Consider the following 25,578-nt stretch of genomic DNA (forward strand, 5'->3'; position numbering starts at 1 on the left):
TTGACGCATTCCTTGCATGGCTCAAGGAGTTAGTGAGCACATTAGCTGATGAGACTAAGGAGATAATGGTGCAAAAAATACATGGCTGTGCCTTGTCCAAACTGTGAGAACATATCCTCCATGTGCGTCAAAAGCCCTTAAATGACATACTGACACTCAGCAGATCAAAAGAACTATCCAGTGCCAGGGCCGCTCACATAGATGACATACTACACAAACCCATCAAAGTGGAACCGGTCAATGCGGTAGGGTTGAAGTGCATGCCAGGCACGGCCAAACCACAGACAATTACAAAAGGTTCATGCAGATACTGTACAGAAACAGCTGACCGCCCTACAGAATATCTGGCCTGGGGCAAAACCTCTGCAGTGTAACGCAAACCCAACCACTTTGCAAAGGTATGCCGTTTAGCAAGAGTCCCCAAGAAAACTGCCTCATAAAAAGTAAACCAAGTGGGTTATCCACAACAACCAAGCAAAGCACATGGTGAGTTTGATGACTCCGAAGATGGGAGGGGATGGTGCACACACTGTTAGCTGTAGAATGGCCACATCGAACAACACCCGAAATGTAAAGTGCCCCCCACCATGATGACTGCCATTGTAGACACAGGGTCCTCAATAAACCTCATGGCCCAAGACACATTCAAAACGATGCACCCCCAACTGAAGCTGGGATAGAAAAAGCCACAGTGTACGCATATGGTCAACAAGAGCTGCTGATTTTTAAAGGATAATTCAAAGCCCCCATTACTCGCAATCAACACAAAGTAGTTTACTTGTAGCAAATTTCACATAGTGGATTAATGAGCCAGTTACTAAGCTGGCACCATTAAAGTACGTTTAAAATCATAGAAGTATATCCACCACACCTTGGTTCTCGCCCGAACTAAGGGCCTTGAAACAAAAATCTTGTAGGCAAGAGAGAGTTTGGAGAACGGATTATTGTGAAGCTGAAAGAGGCATATATAAAGAACTCATAAGGAGTACACACAACTTATTATAGTGAAGAAAACAAATTACTATACAGAAAAAGTCAATCTTGCCAGAAAATCTTCGAGAGAGCTTTTCAAAACTGTCCAGGCACTCCAGCCCTACTCCCCCATAACACTTTCCTTCCTAACCAGCTTTTTGTGGTCAGCTGGCGGAATTTTTCAAGAATAAAGTGAAGGAAGTATATGCAGAAGTTGATTCCACTTGATCTTTTATGGATCTAAGCTTGCACCCTTCCCATTTGAGTCCCAGTAATAGTAAGCTCTGGAATTCTCCCCCTTTGACCACTAACCAAATGCTCAACTTAATCGGTCACACTAAATCAGGAGCCTCCCTCAGACTCCTGTCCTCCCAAAGTAATACTTGACATAGCTGATAAAGTAGTTGTGGTTCTAACCACTTTGCTAAACACTATTATTAATGTAGGTATTTTCCCCACAGAGTGGAAGAAAGCCTCAGTTCTTCCTTTGTTGCAAAAGCCCTCACTTAATCCTAAGGAAGAGAAAAATTATCGATCCATCTCGCGTCTACCTTTACCAGCGAATGTTCTTGAGAAGGAGCTTAACAATACTCTCTCAAGGTACGGTGGCTTGGGGAGTCAAGATGGCGGTCGCACTCTAAGAGTCCTCCGGACCCCTCCGTCATCCGCCCGTAATAGCCTTTAACATCCTGCATCAGTATACACTTTTAGCTATTTCTAAAGGAGCCTCAAGTCAGCCTAGAACCCGATTGCCCCGACGAACGAGACCTGCCTGGGCCCGGAGGCTCGTGCTGGACCTGACCCGAACCAGCGGTTATATGGCGGCCGAGGGACGTGGCCGGGAGTGGCGCTGCTGATCGGGCTGGTGCCCGGGCCTGGGCCGCACGGGCCGATTGCGTAGTGGAGGACGGAGAGTGAGGCCCGCCACGCCGGGACTGGGGCGCCATGGGGAGGTATGCCGCTGTCGGCCGTGGCCGCCCCTCTGGGCCTGAAATCAGGCTGATCCGGGCCGCTGGATATGCGGCGCCGGTGACCTTTAGAGGTGCACGGACGGCTCCCGAGTCCCGGGGCGCCCGCTGTGGCCTCCTCGGCATGCGGCGCCCTGACGACCGGGCCGCCCCGAGGAGGAGGGAGAGACGCGGAGCTGACCTGAGTGGCCGCGCGCGGCCTGGGAGAGTGCCTCGGAGCGGGCCGGCGGGACGCTGGCCTGGGTGGAGGAGGACCGGACGAGTCCAAGGCCCCGGCTGAAACTGTGACCCGCGGACTGGGCCTGGTGACGCCTCTGTTGCCCCTGCCTGCCCGCGGGGCCTTCCAAGATTTTGCCCGACTGGGAGCGGAGAGGCGGGCGGACCCAGAGAAGAGAGACGCTGGGCCGGCTCGGACGGCCGTGCACGGCCTGGAGGAGCGCTACGGGGCGAGCCGGTGGGGCCGCGAGACGCCGACCCGGGTGAAAAGAAGACTGGGTGAGTCCGGGGCCCCGGTTGGGACTGTGGCCCACTAGTAGGGGTCAACGATACCTCTACACCCCCCTGCCTGCCCGCGGAGCCCTCCGGGGCTTCGCCTGACCTGGGGCAGGGGGGCGGGCGGGCCGCGAGAGATCTAAGGGCCCAAGAATGGTAACTGCTGCTCCTATGCTCAGAGACACTTTAGCCTAAAGTCGACCCACACGCAGCTCTAAAGAAGTGGACCCTGGGGGCCCCCTTTCCTGGGTGGACCTTCAGGCGGACGCTACCGTGCCGCAGATTGGGGGCTCCATCCACGAGATCGACCAAAAGTGGTGGACCATCTGCGGACAGTGTGAGGACGAACAGGTTGCCGCCTGGGGGGCCCACACAACTGGGGGCTCTGGCGCAGTCTGTGAGGGGCGCCTCCGGCTTCGATCCTCGTGTCACCATGGGCAAGGACCGATCCACCAGGCAGCCACCGGCCTCCCAGCAGAGGATTGACCAGTTCACCGCGCCGGCGCCCTCTCGGAATGGGGGGGACACGACTTCGGGGACCACCATCCCTCCCACCCCCCAGACGGGGTACACGCAATCCTTCAAGCAATCCAATCCTCTCAGCTAGCCGTAGAAACCAAGATTGGAGAGGTGCGCGAAGACATGGGTCTAATAAGGCAAGATCTCAGGAATGCGGTGGGCTGAATCACAGAGGCTGAGACCCGAATATCTCAAATGGAAGATGACCTAGCGGACCTTAAGACTAAGGTGGCCCAGCTGCAAACCCGAACAGGGGAGCTACACCGACGCGCAGAGGATGCGGAGTACCGCTCCAGACGCAACAATCTGCGTCTGATTGGGTTCCCGGAGGGAGCGGAAGAAAACACACCTGTCGATTTCTTGGAACAATGGATCAAGTCATGGATGCCAGAGCACTCCCTCTCACCTTGGTTCGCCATTGAACGAGCACATAGAGCCCTGGCCCCACGGCCCCCTTTGGGCGGACCCAGAAGACCTATGATCGCTCGCTTCTTGAACTTTAGAGACCACAACAATATCCTTAAGGAAGCCAGGCGCTGCACTGACCTCCACTGGAACAACCAAAAAATCATGATCTTTCCGGACTACACCAGAGAGGTCCAGACCCGATATCGATCGTACGAACAGGTCAAACAAAAACTCAGAGCGATGCAGCTTACATACATGCTCCACTTCCCTGCACGCCTGAAGGTCCTAATGGGCGAGAGAGCCTACTTTTTTGAAACACGGAGGAGGCCTGGGACTGGTTAACAGAGGAAGGGGTTGGGTCCCGGAAGGGTCCTCCTGGGCCTCCTGGGGGCTCCCCAGGGCGGGCCTCCCGCCCCGGACGGACGCCCGAAGAGGACGAAGACGCACCAGGTCTCGACGCGGGAGGCGGAGAGACCCCAGCGGCCCACTTGACGGGGCTGAAACGCAACGTCCCAACCACGGGTGAACCAAGACCCTGTAGAAATACCCGGGACCCGAGAATCGTACTGTGCAGAAGAGGGCGACCGCCTGAGTCAACCCCCACACTTGAGTGACTACGAGATTTGGCTCCCCACGGTCACACTACTGGATCGACGAAATCTGCAAGAATTGACCATGCTGGGTCCTGGACTGGAGACCAGCACCCTTAACACGAGACTCTTGGACTGGTACTCACAAATATCCAAAGGATACAAGCTAAGATCTAATGATAACTAATTGCAAAAGATCCGCACCAATGGAGGGGTCCACCACTCCACACCACTGGCAGCCCACCTGGCTGTGTTATTTTGTTTGGGTCACTGGGTGACAGATGCTTCGGGGTTTGAAGTATGGGGTGGGGGATTGTTGGGGGGTGGGAAGTTCACAATATGGTTAAGTAGTTCTATCTATGTGTGGTTCCCTTCTGATTCTTCTAAGTTCTTTATTTGTTTGAGACAGCTAATTCTAGGCCAAGTGACAAGCCCTCAACACTTTTCCACGCTACCATGCTCCACACACCCTCCAGACTGACTAGAGTCCTTTCGTGGAACGTGAACGGACTCTTGGACAAAATTAAGAGGTCTGCGGTATTTACCACGCTTCGTAGATATGCCCCCTTAGTGGTCTTCCTACAGGAGACTCACCTCCTTGGCACTAAGTGCCCTGTGCTAGCGCGGGGAGGGTATGATAGGGTTCACCATTCGGTATTCTCAAGAGGCTCCGGGGGAACTGCTATACTGCTTCACCGCACTCTTCCCATGGTGGTTACCACCACCCACTCAGACCCACAGGGACGATTTGTAGTTGTGACTGGCTCCCTTTATGGGACAACGACCAACCTTGTAAGTGTTTATGCCCCACCAGCTGCATTTGATGACTTCTTACTTTCACTTAGAGGGGTACTATCAGGACTCCCCCAGGGAACTACCCTAATAGGTGGAGACTTCAACTCGGTTCTTGACCCTGTACTTGATGTGTCGGGTTCCATATCCACCAGCCGTTCTTCCCGTGCGGCGAGCTTAAAAGGTTGGGCGGAGAGCCTCTGCTTGTGCGAGCTTTCGAGTATCTGGCACCCCAGGCTGAGACAATACACACACACACCTCGGCGGCACACCAGACACACGCTAGAATAGACCTTATGTTCATGCCAGCGTTGGACGTAACTTGGGTCACCGGGGCCGAAATACTACCTCGGGGGGGTCTCCGGCCACGCACCATTACAGGTTCGACTGGGGGGCGCGGACTCAGCGCAGCGCCCGATATGGCGCCTAAACGCATGGCACCTACCAGACAACAAATACACCCAGGCGGTGCGAGACCATCTCAATCAATATTTTGAACAAAACGTAGGATCCGTAAAATCCCCAGGCGTAGTGTGGGCTGCTTGCAAGGTAACATTGCGGGGCCATGCCAGACACCTCCTCCGTATACGCGAACGTGCTCGTAACTCGCGAGTAGCGGAACTTAAAGCGCAGGCGCTGCAACTTGAACGCTACCAAGTGGCCTCCCCCTTGGCTGCCTCCCAGAGACAACTCACTATGATTAGAGAAGAAATTAGGCACTTACTGCTAGAAACAGCGAAACATCTCTGGCGAGCCTCCGTGGCCCGGGTCTACGGCTGGGGAGATAAGAATGGGAAACTCCTGCATTGGCTGGCCACTCGCCCGTTAGCCAACAGAATTATCGCTGAAATAACCGATGATTCGGGGACTCTGGTTACGTCGCCAAGTGATATCGCGAAGTGCTTTGCCGCCTACTATGCCCGTCTTTACACGGAACACTCCCGACCAGAGGCCGAGCGGGAGTCCCCTCTCCTAGACGGTTACTCTCCCTGAAATCCTGCATGCAACTAGGGAAAATCTGGACGAGGCCCTAACCCTCGAAGAGATCAAGAACGCAATAGCCAAACTAGCGTCAGGTAAAACACCCGGCCCAGACGGTTTCCCGGCAGAGCTATATAGCAGATGCAGAGACTTCCTGGGCCCCCACCTACTGCAAATGTACGAGGAAGCCCAAACAACTGGCTGTTTGCCCCCTGAACTTGACCAAGCTATGATAGTGGTGATCCCGAAGACGCAGCACTGCTCGGCGTACCGTCCTATCTCACTTCTAAACACTGAAATTAAAGTGCTTTCCACAATTCTCGCCACCAGATTGAAACAGGTACTCCCCTCACTGATACACCCTGGCCAGTGTGGATGCATGCCTACTCGCAGTACAAGGCACTGCATAAGACGTCTACATGCGGCATTGGCCCACCGAGAGGTCCTGGACCAGTCCCCCCTGGCTCTTCTCTTACTGGACTTCGAGAAGGCCTTCGACACGGTGGACTGGTCCTATCTGGAACGAGTCTTGCGGAACAACAGGTTTGGACCCAAGTTCCGCAGTCTTGTGAAGCTCCTATATTCTAACCCAACGGCCCGAGACCTGGTTAACGGAGTGATCTCAGACCAATTCCCCATTCGCCGGGGCACCCGTCAGGGATGCCCACTGTCCCCACTACTCTTCGCTCTTGCGATAGAGCCATTGGCGAAGCTGCTGAGAGAGGACCCCCTGGTTGAGGGGTGGGCTTGGCCCGACGGACCTGAAGACCGCGTGGCTCTATACGTGGACGACGTGCTCATATATCTATCAAACCCTGCCAAGAGTGGCCCCCGAATCCTGCAACTCATGAACCTCTTCTCGGAGGCTTTGAGCCTAACGCTAAACCCCAGCAAGTCCTTGCTGGTCCCCCTACACCCCTCAAGAGACTGCATTGAGTGGCAGCAACGGATTCCGACTAGATGCAACAATTTTAAATACCTGGGAGTGCATGTGTCCTTGCTACCCGAAATGGCATGGGCGCAGAACGTCGCTCCACTAACCCGGCGAATTAAGGATGACCCTCAACTTACTCGGTAGAATAGCACTCTACAAGATGATGATCCTCCCCAGGCTCCTTTATCTATTGCAAAATTTCCCATATCCGATTCCTTGGAAATGGTTTAAAGAGATTGACACAATGGCACGCCACTTTCTTTGGGGCGGCGCCCGCCCAAGGTGGCTCTCACCACCTGCCAAAGAGACATCTACGAGGGAGGCCTCGGAATGTCGAACATGTACTACTACTATCTCGCCATGCACCTACTGGTAATCAATGACTGGATGGGGGGAGGCTGGTCAAATCCGGCCTACCGACTGGAACTCCAAACACTGGGCTACCATCAAATCCTTGACATGCTATACGAGCGTCCAATTCTCCGTGCCATGCCTGAAGTAACTAGAGTTGTTTTGTTGGGATGGCGGGAGGCCCAAAAGGAATCTGGTTTGTGGAACCGTCTCACTCAGCAAACCCCGCTGTGGCGGGGCAGAGTACTGGCAGAAACATCGGCATTGGAAGGATTCCAAGGCTGGGACACCATTGGTATTTCCCTGCTCGGAGACATTTGGAGAGGGTCGCGGATGCGGTCCTTTGAGGAGCTTCAGAGACTCTTCACATTGAACAAAACTCAATTTCACAGATATCTGCAACTCCACCATGCACTATCGGTACATGTTTAGAGAGATGAAGCTATTCCTGAACATAGTCCCATGGAGGCGAAGGTTCTGATGGGTAACCTGGGCAAAGGGGGGGTCTCACAGATATACCGCTCTTTGATTGCCAATACGACTCGGCCCCTTGACGGACCCCGCCGGAGATGGGAGGGCTGGGTGGGCCCTGTGGAGGAGGAGGAGTGGAGAGAGGCGCTTATGGCCCCACGGACCCTTACAATGACATCCCGATTCAGATTACTACAGTCCTACTTCCTACACGTGACCTATCTCACACCCGTTAGACTACACAAAGCGGGCCTCGGGCCCCGGGCTGACTGCCCCCGCTGCTCAGGTCCGGACGCCGACTTCTTTCACATGGTGTAGTCCTGCCCATCCATAATAACTTACTGGAGGCCGGTGGTGAGGGAAGTCTCAAAGATCCTGGGAAGTGAGATCGAAATGGCTCCGAAACTGCTCCTGCTGGGGGCCATGGAGGGGGTGGAACTTAGGAGGGCGGACCGGACCTTCCTGGGTATGGCATGCCTGGTGGCCAAAAGAGACATAATGGCGATTTGGAAAGCCGCTGAGGCACCGACACTGGCCAGATGGAGACAAGGAATGGACTGGTGTGCTCAGCGCAAAAAACTTGTCTACGAGGCCAGAGGATGCCCTAAGAAATACTATAGGATATGGGGGAGGTGGGAGGCCTCGGGTCGCCCCTGAGCGGAGGCGCCGCGTTGAGTCCACTAGGAATCATTGATGTCCTGTTCTATGGGGGGGCCGTTTTCTGCTTCCCCCCCCTTTTCCCCTCTCCTCCCCCCTCCTCCCCTCCTTTGAACCCCTTCCCCCCTCCTCTCTTCCTCTTCTCAATCCTCAGCAGGAGCTCGTAATGTTTCAATGGAGCTTTTGTAATGTTACATGTGGAATTTTGACTGATATTACTGCCCATTGGGCCCGTATGGAAATAGAAGGGTATCTGTCTCTAGGCGCCAATTGGTGTCTCTCGTAGCCTATTTTCTTTGTGTTTCCACTCTTTTCATTTGTCCTTAAAATCAATAAAGTTTGTTATTAAAAAAAAAACAATACTCTCTCAAAGTACCTAGAGAAGAGAGTTTTTGGACATGGTGCAGTTCGGTTTTCGGTCAAGCTATAGTACTGAGTCAGCACTGGTTTTAGTCTCAGAAGAGATTAGACACATCATAGACAAGGGAGGAGAGGGCTGCGATGGTCCTTTTAGACCTTTTCTGCAGCATCCGACACCATGAGACATGCAGTCCTGCTTAAGCCTCTGGCAGAAATAGGGATCGTTGGTTCTGCTTATTATCTTCCCACATCATTTTTAACAGAGTGCAGAATGCGGCCCTTGGAAAATTTAATTCAAAATCCTTTTCTCTGCCGTGTGGTGTTCCCCAGGGGTCATCACTGAGCCCAACAGTTTTTAATATCTGTATGGCCCTCTTAGCGAAGTTTATTCGCTCCTTTGTCTTTGCTACAGTGTCTTACGCTGACAACATGCAAACTGTGGTGTTGATTCCAAGCAACGTAGATGAGGTCGTCCAGCAGTTCAACAGATGTATGGGGGAAGTTGTTAGTAATTACCTGAAGTTAAATTCTGGAAAAACTGAGGTCCTCCTCTTTGGAAAGGACTCCTCCTTCTGGAATCAATCCTGATGGCCTCAGGCTCTGGGTACCAGCTCAACACCCTCCTTCCCCCCGACAGTATCCAAAGTTAGAAACCTTGGGATATTCTTTGACGCTGAGCTGTCATTTATGGATCAGATAAATAGACTGATCTCGTCTTGGTTCTTTTTGTTGATAGCGCTAAGGAAGGTTTTGCCTTTTATTCCCTTCGATTTACAGAAATTGATTATCATTGCGCTAGTATTATCCTGATTGGATTACTGTAATGCTCTTTATCTGGGCATTAAACAACGCTCTTCAAAGAAGCTTCATACGCTGCAGAATGCAGCCGGTCATCTTCATTAGAAGATACCAAACTTCAAATCGGTCTTGGCTGCTTTGTCAGAGCTTCATTGGCTTCCAGTAAAAAAAAAATGGCCTTTAAGGCTCTTTGTTTGGCTCTGCACGGTCTTGGACCAGGGTACCTGAAAAGGAAAATTGTGTGGTACACCCCAACAGATTGTTGTGATCCACAGATTCGAAATCAATCTTTGTTCCTAAAATTAAGAAAGGTTTGTGTGTTGTGGAATAGAATGCCTATGCATCTCAAAGGTCCGTCTAACATAGCAAGTTTATAAAAACAGTTGAAATCCTGGCTGTTCTCTTCTTCTTTTTAGTCTTTCTCTTCCCCCTTTTGGGTGTCTCTCGGATTTAGGAAAATATTGAATGCTAGCACCAAGATGCCTAAGATCATTTGTGCGCTCTAGAAATTTAAATCAAATCAGCCCACAGTCCAAGAGGAATCTAACATGCTGCTGAGCTGCCGGACAAACGAGCTGTGAATGATACACTTTACAATATTGGTACACACAGTCAAACTTGAAGATATCTTCCATGAATTTGATGACTTGTTTGATGGCATCAGATGTTTAAAAGGGAAGGAAGTCAGGCTACATAATGATCAGTCTGTGCAGCCAGTAGCCGTGTGATGCAGAAGAGTATCCTACTACTTAATACCTAAGATACAGGCAGAACTCAGAAAACTGAAGAGCGCTGATATTATTGAAAGTGTCGAAGGACCCACTCCATGGGTAGCTCTAGCGGTGGTGACCAGGAAACCAAAACAGCCAGGAGAAGTCCGATTATGTGTCAACATGAGGTAGAAGATATTGTGAGTGAGTTGAGTGGAGTAGGGTGGTTTTCTAAGATGGACCTCCACTCAGGGTGCCACCAGATACTCCTTCACCCAGACGGATGACACAAAACTTTGTTTTCCACGCATCTGGCACCTTTGACACTACAAATGCCAAATCATTGGGGTCTCAAGTTTTGCAGATGTTTTCCAGAATTTAATACACTAGGTGCTTTTGGGGCTGCCAGGAGCACTCTGAGTCAGTGAGGACCTTCTGATCTATGCTAAATCTGTAAAAGAACATCACCAGCGGCTACAGGCTATCTTGCGAAGGCTGCGAGACAGTTCTCACCCTGCACAAAGAGAAGTAGGAGTTCATGTGGAACTCAATATGCTTCTTCAGATACAAGTTCTCTTCCCCAGGTATAGCACTGGATCCAGCGAAAGTCTGCAACAGCCCACCCCCTCCTGTGCCTCAGAAGTACACAGCTTAATGGTGCTCAAGCTTGCCAGTGAAGAGGGATGCCTTGACTTTTCAGGGTCCCACACTCATGCTAGACCCAACTTCACGCTTCCTCTCCAGGAGCATTTACAGAGGTTAAAAACTCCTTCGGCCTCAGATGTCAACTACGCCTTGCTGTACTCTACCTATTAAACAAAGGCCACACCATCTATTTTACCTGTCTAGATGTTTGCCTAATCCAAACTTGCAAAGTGCTGCAACAATAGCCTAGATACTTTGCAACAAGCAACAGAGCTTTAAGAGGAAATGACAGGATGAGCCAGTGATATTGACTAAACATGGACATCAGATGAATGCTATATGAACAAACTGCTCAGGGCTTGACACGGGTTGGCTTGCCAGCCTTGAATCCAGGGTCCGTTCCTGGACACTGAACAAAACTGCAGTTTACGGGTGTTATCTTTATGGGCTGTTATAACTCAGTAGCACTCAGAAAATTACTTTTTGACGTGGAATACAGTTGCCTCCCTTTAAATAAGCTAGAGGCATTTGCAGTGTGCACAGATTACTTGCTTTCTATTTTCTCAGATGGGTGGCTAGGTTCAGACCACCCCCCCCATATACTGTTCACCTATGCTGTTGATTACATTGAGTGATCCCTTCACTGAGAATTGTGAGATTCAGTGTTGGAGGGGTGTGGGTATTTTCTGAACAGTTCTTACCTGTTTGTGAATACTATGTCAGCTGATGTTACATTGGACAGTTTCATTGAACTAATACATCATGTCTTTATGCCATTACCTACACACTCTGGGATTCACCATCAGCTTTCTAAAATCCCATCTCCAACCTTTGCAGATACAGCCTTATCTAGGAGCAGTGCTCAATGTGCAGTTAGGGTTAGCATATCCAAGTCCAGCTTGGATTCAAACTTTAATTTCCCAGTTACAGCAAGACCACACTTACACAGTGAAAACTGTGATGCGACTGTTAGGAGTGATGCCTCTAAATGGTTTAGTCTCTCGTACACATGGACGAATTAGGGCACATGGCACGTCATTATTAATATGATGACTTGGAATATTTGATGGTTGAGCAACCCCAAGGAGAAGCGATAAATTTGGGCATATCTTGAATGCCATCACATCAAAATCGTCCTCTTACAAGAGCCCAATAGAGATCCCAGTAAGCCTCCTAACTTTGCAGGATAATGGAGACACTCAAATTATTATGCTTAGTTCAGCTCCTTGTCACACGGTTTAACATTCTTTATTGGTAAGACGCTACACTTCAAACCCACCTATCTACATACTGACCCTGCAGTGAGATTCATATACATGTCTGGCTTCTTACAAGACTGCAATAACACTTATAAATCTTTATGCCCCGAACACTGCCTCGCTTGAGTTCTTTGACAGCATTATGCATCAATGTGGGCAATGCAACAACACCAGTTTTTTTTGGAGTGGTGATTGCAACCTAACACTCGACCCTACACTAATAGGTCTAACCCTCGCAGGGCGCTGGTACTTCTAACACTGTCATAGTAACTCAAGAAATGATTAAGATGCATGAGCTGAAGGATGAGTTCAGGGCTAGCTCCTTTTAGTCCTGCATTCACTGCACATATTAGCACATTAATCTCTGGATGGCATTTAAAGGATAAAAGAAAGAGATTTAAAGAGATGGGACCAATAGTTCCAATACCTGCCCTGTGCTATATAAGATCAGTCCCCGTTACCTCTGGTTATTAAACTACCTTGCCCATCCTTGTATCAGCAACCATGGTGTTTCCCATCCAGAGATACAAAGAGATTTTACCTTCCCTATATAGAGATTTCTGCAGTCGCTCTGCTTTACTTGTCAATAATTCAGAGCAGATTTCCAAATGATACATGGGATGGTTCGGTTTAGGGGGCGACTCGGGCGTGCAGATCAACTGGGCCAAGCCTGAGATGCTCCTGCTCACTAACAGCACCATTAGGCCTGTGCTAGAATCCCCCGGCCCTGGAGGGAAGATTCAGTCACGTATGTGGATATACATATTAGTAAGAACCCAGGAGTGCACCGTAGCGATAATCATGGTCCAGCGAATATAACGCTAGGTGCGGAAATGGAGAGATAGATCAAATGATCCCTTTCTATGACTGACAATTGCACTTGATAAAATCCTCCTGCCCAAGTTTATGTATCTGTTGCAAATACCTTTATCCACCCTGGTAAACCTATATTTGCTAAGAAACTCACTCTGCTTCCTAAATAAACATGGGGACTAGGCTGCTCCTATGAAATGCCACTGCCTCTTATTATAACCTCTTCTGAAATACCACCGTACCTCCCCCAAACCACCTATGGAATACCACTGTCTCTCCTTAAAACCTCCTATGCATTTTCACTGTTCTTCCTTTGAACTTCCTATGGAATATCACTGCCTCTCCTTAGAACCTTCTTTTAAATACTGCCCCCTTCTGGAACCTCCTATGGAATGCCACTGCCTTTCCTTAGAACCTCATATGAAATACTACTGTCCCTTTCCCAAACCTTCTATGAAATTTGCTGCCCAGTTGCACTTCGCTCTATTCCGGATTGGTCCTGAAAGCAGCGCTCCGCACTGGCCTATAGACAGTGTTCTAATACAGGCCGGAACACTGTGTATGGTGAGAGCATCAAAGCGGCCTAAACCTGGCAAGTTTATTGAAAGTGTTAGTTGCAGTTACTGGGCAGTATCTTCAGATGTGAATAGAGATGGGAAAGTTAAGGTGTATTCTTAAGAGATGCTGGTCACAGTCAACCCTTCCTTACCCCCACGACTATGGACAAACCATTTAAGACTGCATAGGGAGACTGCTATTGCACAAGATGACAGCCATTTCCCAAAGGTAGATTTCTTACTACCCAGCAGTGTCTGGAGCAGTTAATGCATTAGACCTGTTCACATACTTGACAAGGAGCCATGGCTTACTGGTATATGTTCCGTCAGGAACCTGGAGAAGTCTACCCACTGACAAAAATATAGACTACAATGAACACCAGGGCTGAGAGCCAGCTGGTTGGGTTTACATTCCTGAGACCTCTACATATGAAACCCCTGCTAGGTCTGACCCTTCACTAGAGTACACTCCCTTTTTGAGACCCATTCTTTTGCCTTTTCCTATACGGTGTATTCATAATTGGTAGCCTACCCAATACAACAATGATAAAGATATTTTTGACTCGCTGAATTGTATCACTGCACACTGTTTAGGGGATTGTCGTCCAGGTCTATATATTTTGGAATTGCTCTTCTAATTTCCAATTAAACAGAATTAAAAAACTAATTGATTTGCAAATCCTTTTCTTTGTCTTGAAGGCACTTTTTATGGGAGCTTGAAGCAACTTTCTGTAACATGCTTAAGTTGCAATATGCAAACAACTCCTAAATCTCTGTAAAAAGCTGTTTCCTCTTATTGCAGAACTGGGTTCATTTACTGTTCGAACTCCAAGCCTAACATTTTCGTGAAGGCACCTACTTGATGGTAAAATGTGCCTGTTATGTTCATGATGAGATTGTTATTATAGGTATTTGAGTAGACATTCTTGTTAAGAAAGGGACATCACACGGACGCATCGTGACGAGGAGAGACTGCGGAGAGGCAGTGAGCTATTGGTATTCCATAGCAGGTTCTGCAGAAAGCAGTGGTGTTGCAAAGAGGTTCCTGATACGGGCAGGGGCATTTCCTTGGAGGCTCTGTGGGAAGGAAGTAGCATTCCGTAAGAAGCTTCAAAGGGGGAGGAGGGACTTGGCAGAAAGGTGGGGATATCAGTAGTATTTCAAAGGATGTTCCTGAGACAGGCAGTACATTTTCGTAAGAGATTCTAAGGAGAAGCAGTGGTGTTCCACAGGAGGTGTCCGAACCATTGGTCCAGCAGGAATTACTGGGGCCCTACTGTGGTTCTTGAAGCCTTTTACCCTCTATGCCCTGGGGCCCAGTCTACTATGGGCTCTGAGCTACTGGGCCAGTACTCCTTTAGCACTTGACTCTCAGTGGTAGCGGGGGTCGAGCAACCCAAGGCTTCTCATGGAGGAGGTAGGTGTAAAGTGAAAACAGACTATCAACTCGTGCGGCAAGCCTGGTAGCGTTACCTGGGTCAGAGTTCCAGTCCCGCATCCCAGTTATTAGTTGATGGTTATTTCATATGCTTATGTGGCGACATCCTAACTAAGCCCCACTCACGCATTTGAGTCTCAAATGTTATATGGGGTTCTTTAGCAAGAACCCCAAGTCCCGGTGCTGGAGTGAGTTAATTGTGAGCAAGCTCTCCACAGGGCCTGGCAGCCCATTCAGCAGTCGTAGGTCTTACCTGTTCTCGTGCAGTGGCGGTTCAGAGTCCCTGAGCCCCCCTCGGTCACCCGATGGTGTCCAGATGGCGGGAAGCTGTGGTCATGGACGCTGCTATTCTTGGCACTCCTCTGATGTGGTAAATCTCTCCCAGTGTCCAGGGCCAGATCTCTGATGCTTTTCGACTGGGGACACACTCTCTCTCCCTCTCCCTCTTCTCCCTTCTCCCGCTCTCTCTCTCTCCCCCTACTCCCTCCCTCTCTCTCTCCCTACTCTCCCTCTCTCCCCCTACTCCCTCTCTCTCCCTCTCTCCCCCTACTCCCTCTCTCTCTCTCTCCCCCTACTCGCTCTCTCTCCCTCCCCATACTCCCTCTCTCTCTACTCCCTCTCTCTCTCTTTCCCCCTACTCTCTCTCTCTCTCTCTCTCTCCCTCTACTCCCTCCCCCTCCCTCTACTCCCTCCCCCTACTCCCTCTCTACGGGTCATGGTCCATGGTGCCATCTCCACTGCATGTGGAGGCAGGGTGGCAGCCCTCTTCCTCCTTCATGGCCCCTTCCTCCTAACATGCTGGTATGCTTGATGCATTACATACAGTGCGACGACCCTCTCTTTTCACCACAAGCCCCTCAAACCCTCAGCATATGGGTGTCGCTGGCAGCACGAACAAAGCAATGACCCCCTGCGGGTTCCGGCGCTGTATCAGGCAATGGCCCTTCCTGTCTTACAGTGCAGCCCCTCTGGGCATACGGGGTCACATACGTTGGCACACAGGCTGACAGCCTGATCAGTGTGGCTGTCCAGATGGACGACAATCTCTCACACTGCTCCCTGGATCCGCACAACAGGATCCTCACTGAACTTCACTCCCTTCAAGCGATCTCCTTCACTTCAAAGGGCCCACTGGTCTTGGTTTGAGGGTAGCTGGTGCTACAGGCAGCATTTGAGGGTTTGATACTCCTGGGTGTTGCCCCTTTCTGAGTATGGGAGACTGGTAGATTCGTACTCCCCAGTCTTGGTCACAACTGGCAGAGCTCGTGTTAAGCTTCTAAATGATGCACAGTTTCAGTTTGATGACTTGGGAGTTTCAATGTCCCTTTTTCATAATTCATTTCCAGACACACTTGTGATTTAGCATCTTTTCATTTGAAATTCGTGTTCTGGTGTTTTCTCACTTTGAAGTGGACACTCCTGCATTGTGCTATTCCTCCAGACAGTAGTCTATCATAGTATGACACTGTCTAATCTGGATAGACTCGAACACTTGCCTCTGAAGGGACTGAGGTTCACACCTGGATGTTCGCTTCAGTGATGTGTGCTTCAAAAGATTACCAACGTTTCCAAGCACTACTCTCTAAGATTCTCTTAACAGCTCCAGCTACCTCCTCAGATGTGCCCAGGCCCCTTTGACTAGTGACTTCCTTTCAGAATCAAACATCTCCCTTTGAAGTGCATCCAAGAGCCTGGCCCTTCCTTCCTCCCATGTGTGTCCTAGCCAGCTCACAGGAATGCTGCAATCAACAAATCTGTCTAGGATAAACCTCCGCTTCTCCCTGTTCCTCCAAGAAGGCCTGGATCTCCCAAAATGGAACCCAGTGTCTTTTGTGTATTGTGCCCTACACAGAGCACACATATTCTTGGGCGCACACACATCGTCATACACAATTTCCAATGTACTGTAGTTCTTCCCGGGCTCTTACACATCCTGTGCGCACATGCAACTTCACACGTTATCTCTTATCTGATGTACCTTCCCGCAGGCACACGCAGCTGCTCGCACTATTTCTACCGCAGTGTACCACCTCTCGGGCACACATTTCCTCAGGTCCACGCACAATCAATTGAGCTATTTCTCCTGCACTGTACCATCTCTCAGGCACACATAATTCCATGCACTGCACACAATACAAAGCAGATGAAGGATTGAGTTAAGTACATTGCAGTGGAACTTTACCAGACACCGCCATGAGGCACCTATCTAATGACACATGCACACAGATCTGTTTATTCTACTCATTACTAAAAGCACAGTATGCTGCTACCAACCACACTTGTGCTACTTAACTCCAGGTGAAGGCAATGAATAGCCTTTCACCTCTTGAGGGTAACGCTTTGCGCACCTGCCTCGGTCTAAGCAGACTGCAATCCACTAGACAGCCATAGGACATAGAGCATAAGCACAATCCATATTTGCTCATGACCAAAAATCATTACCAAAGATCCAGACCTCACTGCAGCTGGAGCACCTAGGCAGTGCTGTCTGTCCGTCACCATGCGAGGGACATTTCTATCCAAGCAGGAGGGGAGTGATGTTTTATGGGAGGTTTGGGAGAGGGTCAGTATTATTTCTTATGAGGTTCTAAGGAAAGGCAGCGGTATTCCATCGGAAGTTCCCAAAGGGTGCAGCGATATTTAAAAGAAGGTTTTAAAGAGAGGCAGTGATATTCCATTAGAAGTTCCAAAAAGAAGCAGCGAAGTTGCAGAGGAGGCTCTAATGAGAGACAGTGGTATTCCATAAGTGGTTTTAGAGAGGAGCCGTGGTATTTCATGTGAGGTTATAATAAGAGGCCGTGGCATTTCATAGGTGGTTCCAGTGAGGAGAAGTGGTAATTCAAGGAGGTTCTGAAGATGGGCAGTGGTATTTCACAGTAGGTTCCAAGAGCGGATAGTGGTATTTCATAGGATGTTCCAAAGCAGGGTAGTGATATTACAAGGAGATCCCGACAAGGCCTAGTAGCTTCTCATAGAGGATTCTAAGGTGAGTCAGAGGTGTTCCATAGGAGGTTCTAAGGCAAGGCTGTGATGTTCTAAAATGGGTTTCAAAGAGGGGGCTGTAGTATTTCATAGGAGGTTCAAGGGAGAAGGAAGCGGTTTTTCAAAGGAGAGTACAAGGAGAAGCAGAGAAATTCCATAAGGGAATCCAAAGGGGAGAAGTGGTGTTCCATAAGAGGTCCCAAAAGGGAACAGTGGTATTCTACAGGTTGTTCCGGAGAGGGGCTTTAGTATTTCATAGGAGGATCTAATTAAAGGCAGTTTTCTTTTGTTGCGAGATTAAGTTACATTTTACATGAGGTTGCAATGAAAGGCAATGATATCTCAAAGACAAATGAAGGTGTAGGTGAAGGCCATGGAAAGAAACCATATCAACAAAGTGCTACTGTCTGAAAAAGGAAGCAACTTGAAGTGTGTTCCTGTGTGTGTGTAAAGATGCATGGTTAAAGGGGACTTCATTAGTGTTATTTCTTACCACCACTGTCAAGGAAGCACTCACTGCATGCTCATGCTCACAGGTGCTCCAACCAACCAAAGGGATGTCCCTACAGGATTTGGCTAGTGGTGAGTTTGAGACTTCACTCCACCTTTTTCTTTTTCTTACAGGATGAAATTTCAGAAGATGACGTGGAGGATTCCTTTCGGAATATGTTTGGACAGCTGGCGGGAGAGGTAAGTTGATTTCTAGATCTTACACTCTAGATGAAACTGGAGGAGGGAACGTTGTTCTCCTTGTTGTCAAACTCATGCTGTCAATGTGGATGCTCGGTTGCTTTTCTGTCGAGGCACAGCACAACATTTTAGGAGAAGAGATTTCAATGCAAATTAATGTCCGATGAAGCAGTCCATAATGAAACCAACTGTCAGACCCATGGGAAAGACTTTTCTCCTGTCATATTTACAAGACTCCTCCCTCAGCCACTGTAGTTAGTATTGGGGGGAATAAGGATATTTGTGAACAACCAACATTCCGAAGTTGTCAGTGAGAAGTGGATATTGCCTGACAAAACATCATCAGATGCAACTAATAAGAAATAAATTATATGTAAGGATTACTTAGTTAAATATAGAGGAGAGGTAACCTAAATTGACAGAAAAAGGAGGGTGCCAGGAAAAGGTATTTTTAGATGATGTATCGGAGGCGGTGAAGTAGCAGGCGATGTTGGACAAAGGGTGTAGTAACAAACAACCGCTGGCAGCAGGGTAGTCTGTGGTCCTCAGGCTTGTTCCACTTCATACTCGTCTTTCCCAGTTCAATGCATGGACTCAAGTGGATGAAGCATCACATCTTACCAGCAAGCACACTCTGAGAGGCGTTGGAGCAAAGATGTTACAACCATAAATGAAGAGCTGTTACATTGAGACCAAACCGGCTCTTGAAAGGAGATCTTTTGTTCACAGAATGTCGGTTGAAAATCCTGCATTTCACTTAGTCAATTTCTGTGATGAGAGGCAGTAGACCTATACTATTTTCTAAAAAAGTAACATCGGGCAGCAGTTTCTGTCTGCAAGAATCGATTGCAAGTGATTACTGGCTCATGAACAGGTCACCTTCAGTGTTCGGCTGTAGACAAGATCTTCACTCATGGGAAGGTCTTTCAGTTCACTTGTTGGTGCCGCAGAGATTACCCCTATTACTATCTTCCTTTCATTGACGAAATCTAAGAAGTGATGGGTGGAATGCTTAAATTAATCTATATGTACTTTGAACTGCATTCCCTTCCAGCATTTGCTTGCTTACTATTCCATTAAAGAGACAAGGCTTGTGAATGTTAGCCTCGGTCCTGCTCAAATAGGAACAGCCCAGCTTTATACTTTCTGAATGGGAGCCCATGCACCCCAGGCATGGTTCAGCTTTTCTGCATAGTGCAGCTGGGGAACCCATAATGAGTTACAGTACCCCCGTCTGGGCATACTGACATACCCAGGGAGTTTCACTACAAAATAAAGTGGCCCATCAATTTTTTGTTTGAAGCTTCAGTGACATCAAAGGAGCTATACCCCAGTTCCAAGTGCCGTTTCAGTGCTTTAGAAGAGCTTGTATAATATTTTAGGACCTTGTAAGTCTTGTGCATGGGTGCTGGGGCCACTGAACAATGAACAGCGAGAGGTTCACTTACCTTCATTTGATTCTTCTGCAGGACATGGAGATCAGTGTCTCCGAACTCCGGACCATTCTCAACAGAGTTGTGACCAAACGTAAGTATGGAGCCCTGCAGAAGTCCTGAGGTCAAAACGTGCACTGGGGAATCTGGAATGATTGCAAAGCAGTGAGGGGATTATCCTTACAGCATATGTGGGGATAGTGATAGGAGACCGGGTGCATTAGGCCTATGGGGAAAAGGTATTGTATGAATGGATGCGAAGATGAGCAGAACACATCAGTCAGGCATGCATTCGAGTGTGCAGAAGTAGAGATGAGCAAAGCACGGGTGTCATGGGGATGGCCGTATGGCAAACCACAAATACCATTTAAGAATTTACAGAACATTGTTCTAATTGAAGTCTGTATTAAAAAGATGAGTTTCCATTATCCATTGGCCGATGCTTGCTAGTGCATTATTCACATGACCATCGGAATCCAACCTGTGTGTGCCGTCTCTTTCTGCCCCTCCCGGCAGGCACCTGCTCTGCTCCCCTCTAGGTTACATGTCTTCCAGATCGTCTGCTGCCTTTGGCCATTTGTGCTAATCTTGTGGTTTTGCCCATTGGTTCCTATTTTGCAGTTTTTTCAGCCTTAGAAATATGAATATAGCAGGTGTGGCTGATGTGCAGGTAAGGTTTGCAGAACTAACACTGACTTTTGCCCCCTAGACAAGGATCTGAAGACAGATGGTTTCAGCATGGAGTCCTGCCGCCAGATGGTCAACCTGCTGGATGTATCCTTCCATGGTGTCTGGTTCATTTATTTGTAGTTTTTGATATAGTGTGAATGATTATCACAAGTGGGGTGTCTGAGCACTTAACAAAGCATACAATATAGTCCTAGAAGAAGAGCTGTGACCATGAAGTATGACCAGGAGAAAGAGCAGTCCTGCTCTATCTTAAAATGAACATAGTCAAGGTTAGATTTGAAGAACAGAACTTATGTTAATGAAATAGTATCATGCTGGTTTGCTAGCTCTGTGGACTAATTCATCCACTCCAGGTATCTTATGTTTGACATCATGGTCACTTGTTTAAGTTCATGGGATCAACACAGCCTATCATACTTGTTGAGTCAAAATGAATACTGTTCAGATGAGTAACAATAACCTTATGGAATTCAGCACCAAGATGCTTCAAGTGGTGAACCTGTGCTTTTATGGTGTAAGAGAGGAAGAGTAGAATAGGAAAAATAAAAGAGGAGCAATGATCATGAAATAATCAAACGTCTGAGTTAACTTGCTAGTTTAAAAATTATCTTAGTTTAGTTTTATTAGGTAGATTAAATTAGAATCATCAATAAGTGACAGGTTGTGATGGGTAGGGCCATGAGTGGGTAAATGTCTTCAGAAGAAGCATCTTGAGATCATTTGTGACATGTGTTAGGAAATGGCTCCCTGTTGCAATTACCCCCCACTTTTTGCCTGATACTGATGCTGACTTGACTGAGAAGTGTGCTGGGACCCTGCTAACCAGGCCCCAGCACCAGTGTTCTTTCACTTAAAATGTACCATTGTCTCCACAATTGGCACAACCCTGGCACCCAGGTAAGTCCCTTGTAACTGGTACCCCTAGTACCAAGGGCCCTGATGCCAGGGAAGGTCTCTAAGGTCTGCAGCATGTCTTATGCCACCCTAGGGACCCCTCACTCAGCACAGACACACTGCTTGCCAGCTTGTGTGTGCTGGTGGGGAGAAAATAACTAAGTCGACATGGCACTCCCCTCAGGGTGCCATGCCAACCTCACACTGCCTGTGGCATAGGTAAGTCACCCCTCTAGCAGGCATTACAGCCCTAAGGCAGGGTGCACTATACCACAGGTGAGGGCATAGGTGCATGAGCAGTATGCCCCTACAGTGTCTAAGAAAAACCTTAGACATTGTAAGTGCAGGTTAGCCATAAGAGTATATGGTCTGGGAGTCTGTCAAAAACGAACTCCATAGCTCCATAATGGCTACACTGAATACTGGGAAGTTTGGTATCAAACTTCTCAGAATAATAAACCCATACTGATTCCAGTGTTGGATTTATTAAAAAATGCACACAGAGGGCATCTTAGAGATGCCCCCTGTATTTTACCCAATTGTTCAGTGCAGGACTGACTGGTCTGTGCCAGCCTGCTGCTTAGAGACGAGTTTCTGACCCCATGTGGTGAGGGCCTTTGTGCTCTCTGAGGACAGAAACAAAAGCCTGCTCTGGGTGGAGGTGCTTCACACCTCCCCCTGCAGGAACTGTAACACCTAGCAGTGAGCCTCAAAGTCTCAGGCTTCGTGTTACAATGCCCCAGGGCACTTCAGTTAGTGGAGATGCCCGCCCCCTGGACACAGCCCCCACTTTTGGCGGCAAGTCCAGGGTAGATAATGAGAAAAACAAGGAGGAGTCACCCACCAGTCAGGACAGCCCCTAAGGTGTCCTGAGCTGAGGTGACCCCTGCCTTTAGAAATCCTCCATCTTGATTTTGGAGGATTCCCCCAATAGGAATAGGGATGTGCCCCCCTCCCCTCAGGGAGGAGGCACAAAGAGGGTGTAGCCACCCTCAAGGACAGTAGCCATTGGCTACTGCCCTCCCAGACCTAAACACACCCCTAAATTCAGTATTTAGGGGCTCCCCAGAACCTAGGAAATCAGATTCCTGCAACCTAAGACGAAGAAGGACTGCTGAGCTGAAAAATCTGCAGAGAAGACGGAGACACCAACTGCTTTGGCCCCAGCTCTACCGGCCTGTCTCCCCACTTCAAGAGAACTGCTCCTGCGACGCGTTCCACAGGGTCCAGCGACCTCTGAAGCCTCAGAGGACTACCTTGCATCTAAAAGGACCAAGAACTCCCGAGGACAGCGGCTCTGCTCCAACGAAGAAGCATCTTTGCAACAAAGAAGTAACTTTGAAAGAACACACGTATCCCGTCGGAAGCGTGAGACTTTGCACTCTGCACCCGACGCCCCCGGCTCGACTTGTGGAGAACCAACACTACAGGGAGGACTCCTCGGCGACTGCGAGCCCGTGAGTAGCCAGAGTTGACCCCCCTGAATCCCCACAGCGACGCCTGCAGAGGGAATCCAGAGGCTCCCCCTGACCGCGACTGCCTGCTTTTAAGAACCCGACGCCTGGTAAGGACACTGCTCCCGCAGCCCCCAGGACCTGAAGGATCCTACCTCCAGTGCAGGAGCGACCCCCAGGTGGCCCTCTCCCTTGCCCAGGTGGTGGCTACCCCGAGGAGCCCCCCCCCCCCCCTTGCCTGCCTGCATCGCTGAAGAGACCCCTGGGTCTCCCATTGAATCCTATTGCAAACCCAACGCCTGTTTGCACTCTGCACCCGGCCGCCCCCGTGCCGATGAGGGTGTACTTTTTATCCTGACTTGTGTCCCTCCCGGTGCCCTACAAAATCCCCGTGGTCTGCCCTCCGGAGTCGCGGGTACTTACCTGCTGGCAGACTGGAACCGGGGCACCCCCTTCTCCATTGAAGCCTATGCGTTTTGGGCACCACTTTGACCTCTGCACCTGACCGGCCCTGAGCTACTGGTGTGGTAACTTTGGGGTTGCTCTGAACCCCCAACGGTGGGCTACCTTGGACCCAACTTTGAACTCTGTAGGTGGTTTACTTACCTGCAAAACTAACAAACACTTACCTCCCCCAGGAACTGTTGAAAATTGCACTGTGTCCAGTTTTAAAATAGCTTATTGCAACTTGTGTGAAAACTGTATATGCTATTTTGCTAATTCAAAGTTCCTAATGTTCCTAAGTGAAATACCTTTCATTTAAAGTATTGTTTGTAAATCTTGAACCTGTGGTTCTTAAAATAAACTAAGAAAAGATATTTTTCTATATAAAAACCTATTGGCCTGGAATTGTCTTTGAGTGTGTGTTCCCCATTTATTGCCTGTGTGTACAACAAATGCTTAACACTACCCTCTGATAAGCCTACTGCTCGACCACACTACCACAAAATAGAGCATTAGAATTATCTCTTTTTGCCACTATCTTACCTCTAAGGGGATCCATTGGACTCTGTGCATGTTATTTCTTACTTTGAAATAGTACATACAGAGCCAACTTCCTACAACATGATTTAATGATAGAATGAGCTTAATCTAGATCAGAAGTCCCCAGATACCAGGGTTGATGCCAGAGAAGGACCAACTGCAAATATTTGTTCAATGGCATGTGGCTGTAGATGCACATGCTTTGCATAAGTCCATCATCTAGTGTTGGGTCCAGAGTGCTGCAAGTTGTTTTTGTTAGAAGAACATTCTCGAGTCACGAGATCAAGTGACTCCTCCTCTCGGTGATAGTGCGCATGGGCATCGAGTCCTTTGTTAGATTGTTTTCTCTCCGCCGTCGGGTTCGGACATGTATTCCTCTTGCTCCGGTACTCCTCGGCTCGGTCTATTATGAACTCTTCTTTTCCGTCTTTCTTTTAGCGACGGTACTGTGTTTCGATCACGTTTCTCTATCGAACGCATTTGCCCTGAATTTCTATGTCGGGGTGGGTTAGCCGCCCTCTGGGGCCTAATACTCCATGTAGTGTAGAGAAATGCAGGACTGTTGGAATGTACTCCATTTCGGTTTTACCCTCGATGCTGCTTTACCTTGTAAGTACTTCAAGATTCCATTTGAGGAGGCTGCAGCCGGGGTTATGTGATCACATATGTGTGGGGCATTAGGCATGAGCTTAGCAGCAGATTGGTCAAAAGCTGAAAAAGAGCCTGACGTGTTATAGGAAGTTCTGTAATGAGGGTTGTGTGTTGATATCAGACATTGAAGTGACGTAGCTGGCGTTGATGCTGCAGGGAAATTACTCAGTTGGTAGGACATTAAACATCACAAACAGGATACATAAGAATCAGCCCTGCCAAGTACCACGTATCAAGGGTTAGACTAATGTATTTTACTGCTGATGTCTGCATCACAGCAGTAAAATGCATTAGTCACACATTTATAGCACACTCTGTCATGCTAATACCAGTCAGTCTGAACTGCATAGCTAACCGACTACCCTTCCAGGTAGCTCGGCTTGCTGCCTCGGATTAATTAAAAAAAAATGTTTGCTTACTCTGTGTCACATTCTTTCTAGCGCTGGCTGTTTTTTTTGTTTTCAGTCATGACATGTGCACCATGCAAACCCGAGCCTAGCCTCTGTAACTGGACCACATGGTCACTATCACACACTTTCAGCAGAATGAAAGTGAAACGTAACAACCACATGGGTAGACTGGAGCAGCACATGTGGAAACGGAAGGTGCCTTGCCTTGTTTTCCGGTGGCAGGCCCCACTTTTCGACTGCATACACTTGCAGGCGACAATCGGCCCAGCTGAGGTAATAAACACATAGTTAGCGGAAGGCAGCTTTGTTTTTTTCTTGCCACATCCACAGCCAGCCAGTCATGATGTTGCATTCCCAAGCTGGTCCTGGTGCCTTCTGTCTTCACGGTGCATGACCCCTTTACAGTGGTGCTCACTGCGGGAAAGAGTCGTCAAGTGCGGGCTGCAGAATGTTGGTTTTTTTTGCCCAATTTCGGGCCTAGCAGCCGGTCTCGAGGAGTCCTATGTCGCTTTCCAGATACATGCTGGCTGGAGTCCCCTGGAGGAAAGATAGTCAACTTTTTGCAGAGGTCCTGTCAAATGTGTTTGTTGTGGGAGCCGGAAGGGGGTGCACTTTGGCCAGTACCAGCGCACACAGTATTTAAAAGCACACATGCCAGACAAGCCCCACACTGCC

At 48.8% G+C, this 25,578-nt stretch overlaps 1 protein-coding gene across 1 annotated transcript in view; it reads left to right on the plus strand.

The window, feature by feature from the left end:
* The window catches only part of LOC138296826 (calpain-1 catalytic subunit-like), a 457,633-nt gene that overhangs the window by 395,477 nt on the left and 36,578 nt on the right, over positions 1-25,578 (plus strand). Inside the window, exons 15-17 of the mRNA XM_069236287.1 lie at positions 18,322-18,387; positions 19,857-19,914; positions 20,530-20,594. Coding sequence (XP_069092388.1) covers positions 18,322-18,387; positions 19,857-19,914; positions 20,530-20,594 — 189 coding nt within the window. The remainder of the gene's footprint in view (positions 1-18,321; positions 18,388-19,856; positions 19,915-20,529; positions 20,595-25,578) is intronic.

This window comes from Pleurodeles waltl, chromosome 5 (genome assembly GCF_031143425.1).
Source record: "Pleurodeles waltl isolate 20211129_DDA chromosome 5, aPleWal1.hap1.20221129, whole genome shotgun sequence".
NCBI classification, from domain to species: Eukaryota; Metazoa; Chordata; class Amphibia; order Caudata; family Salamandridae; genus Pleurodeles; species Pleurodeles waltl.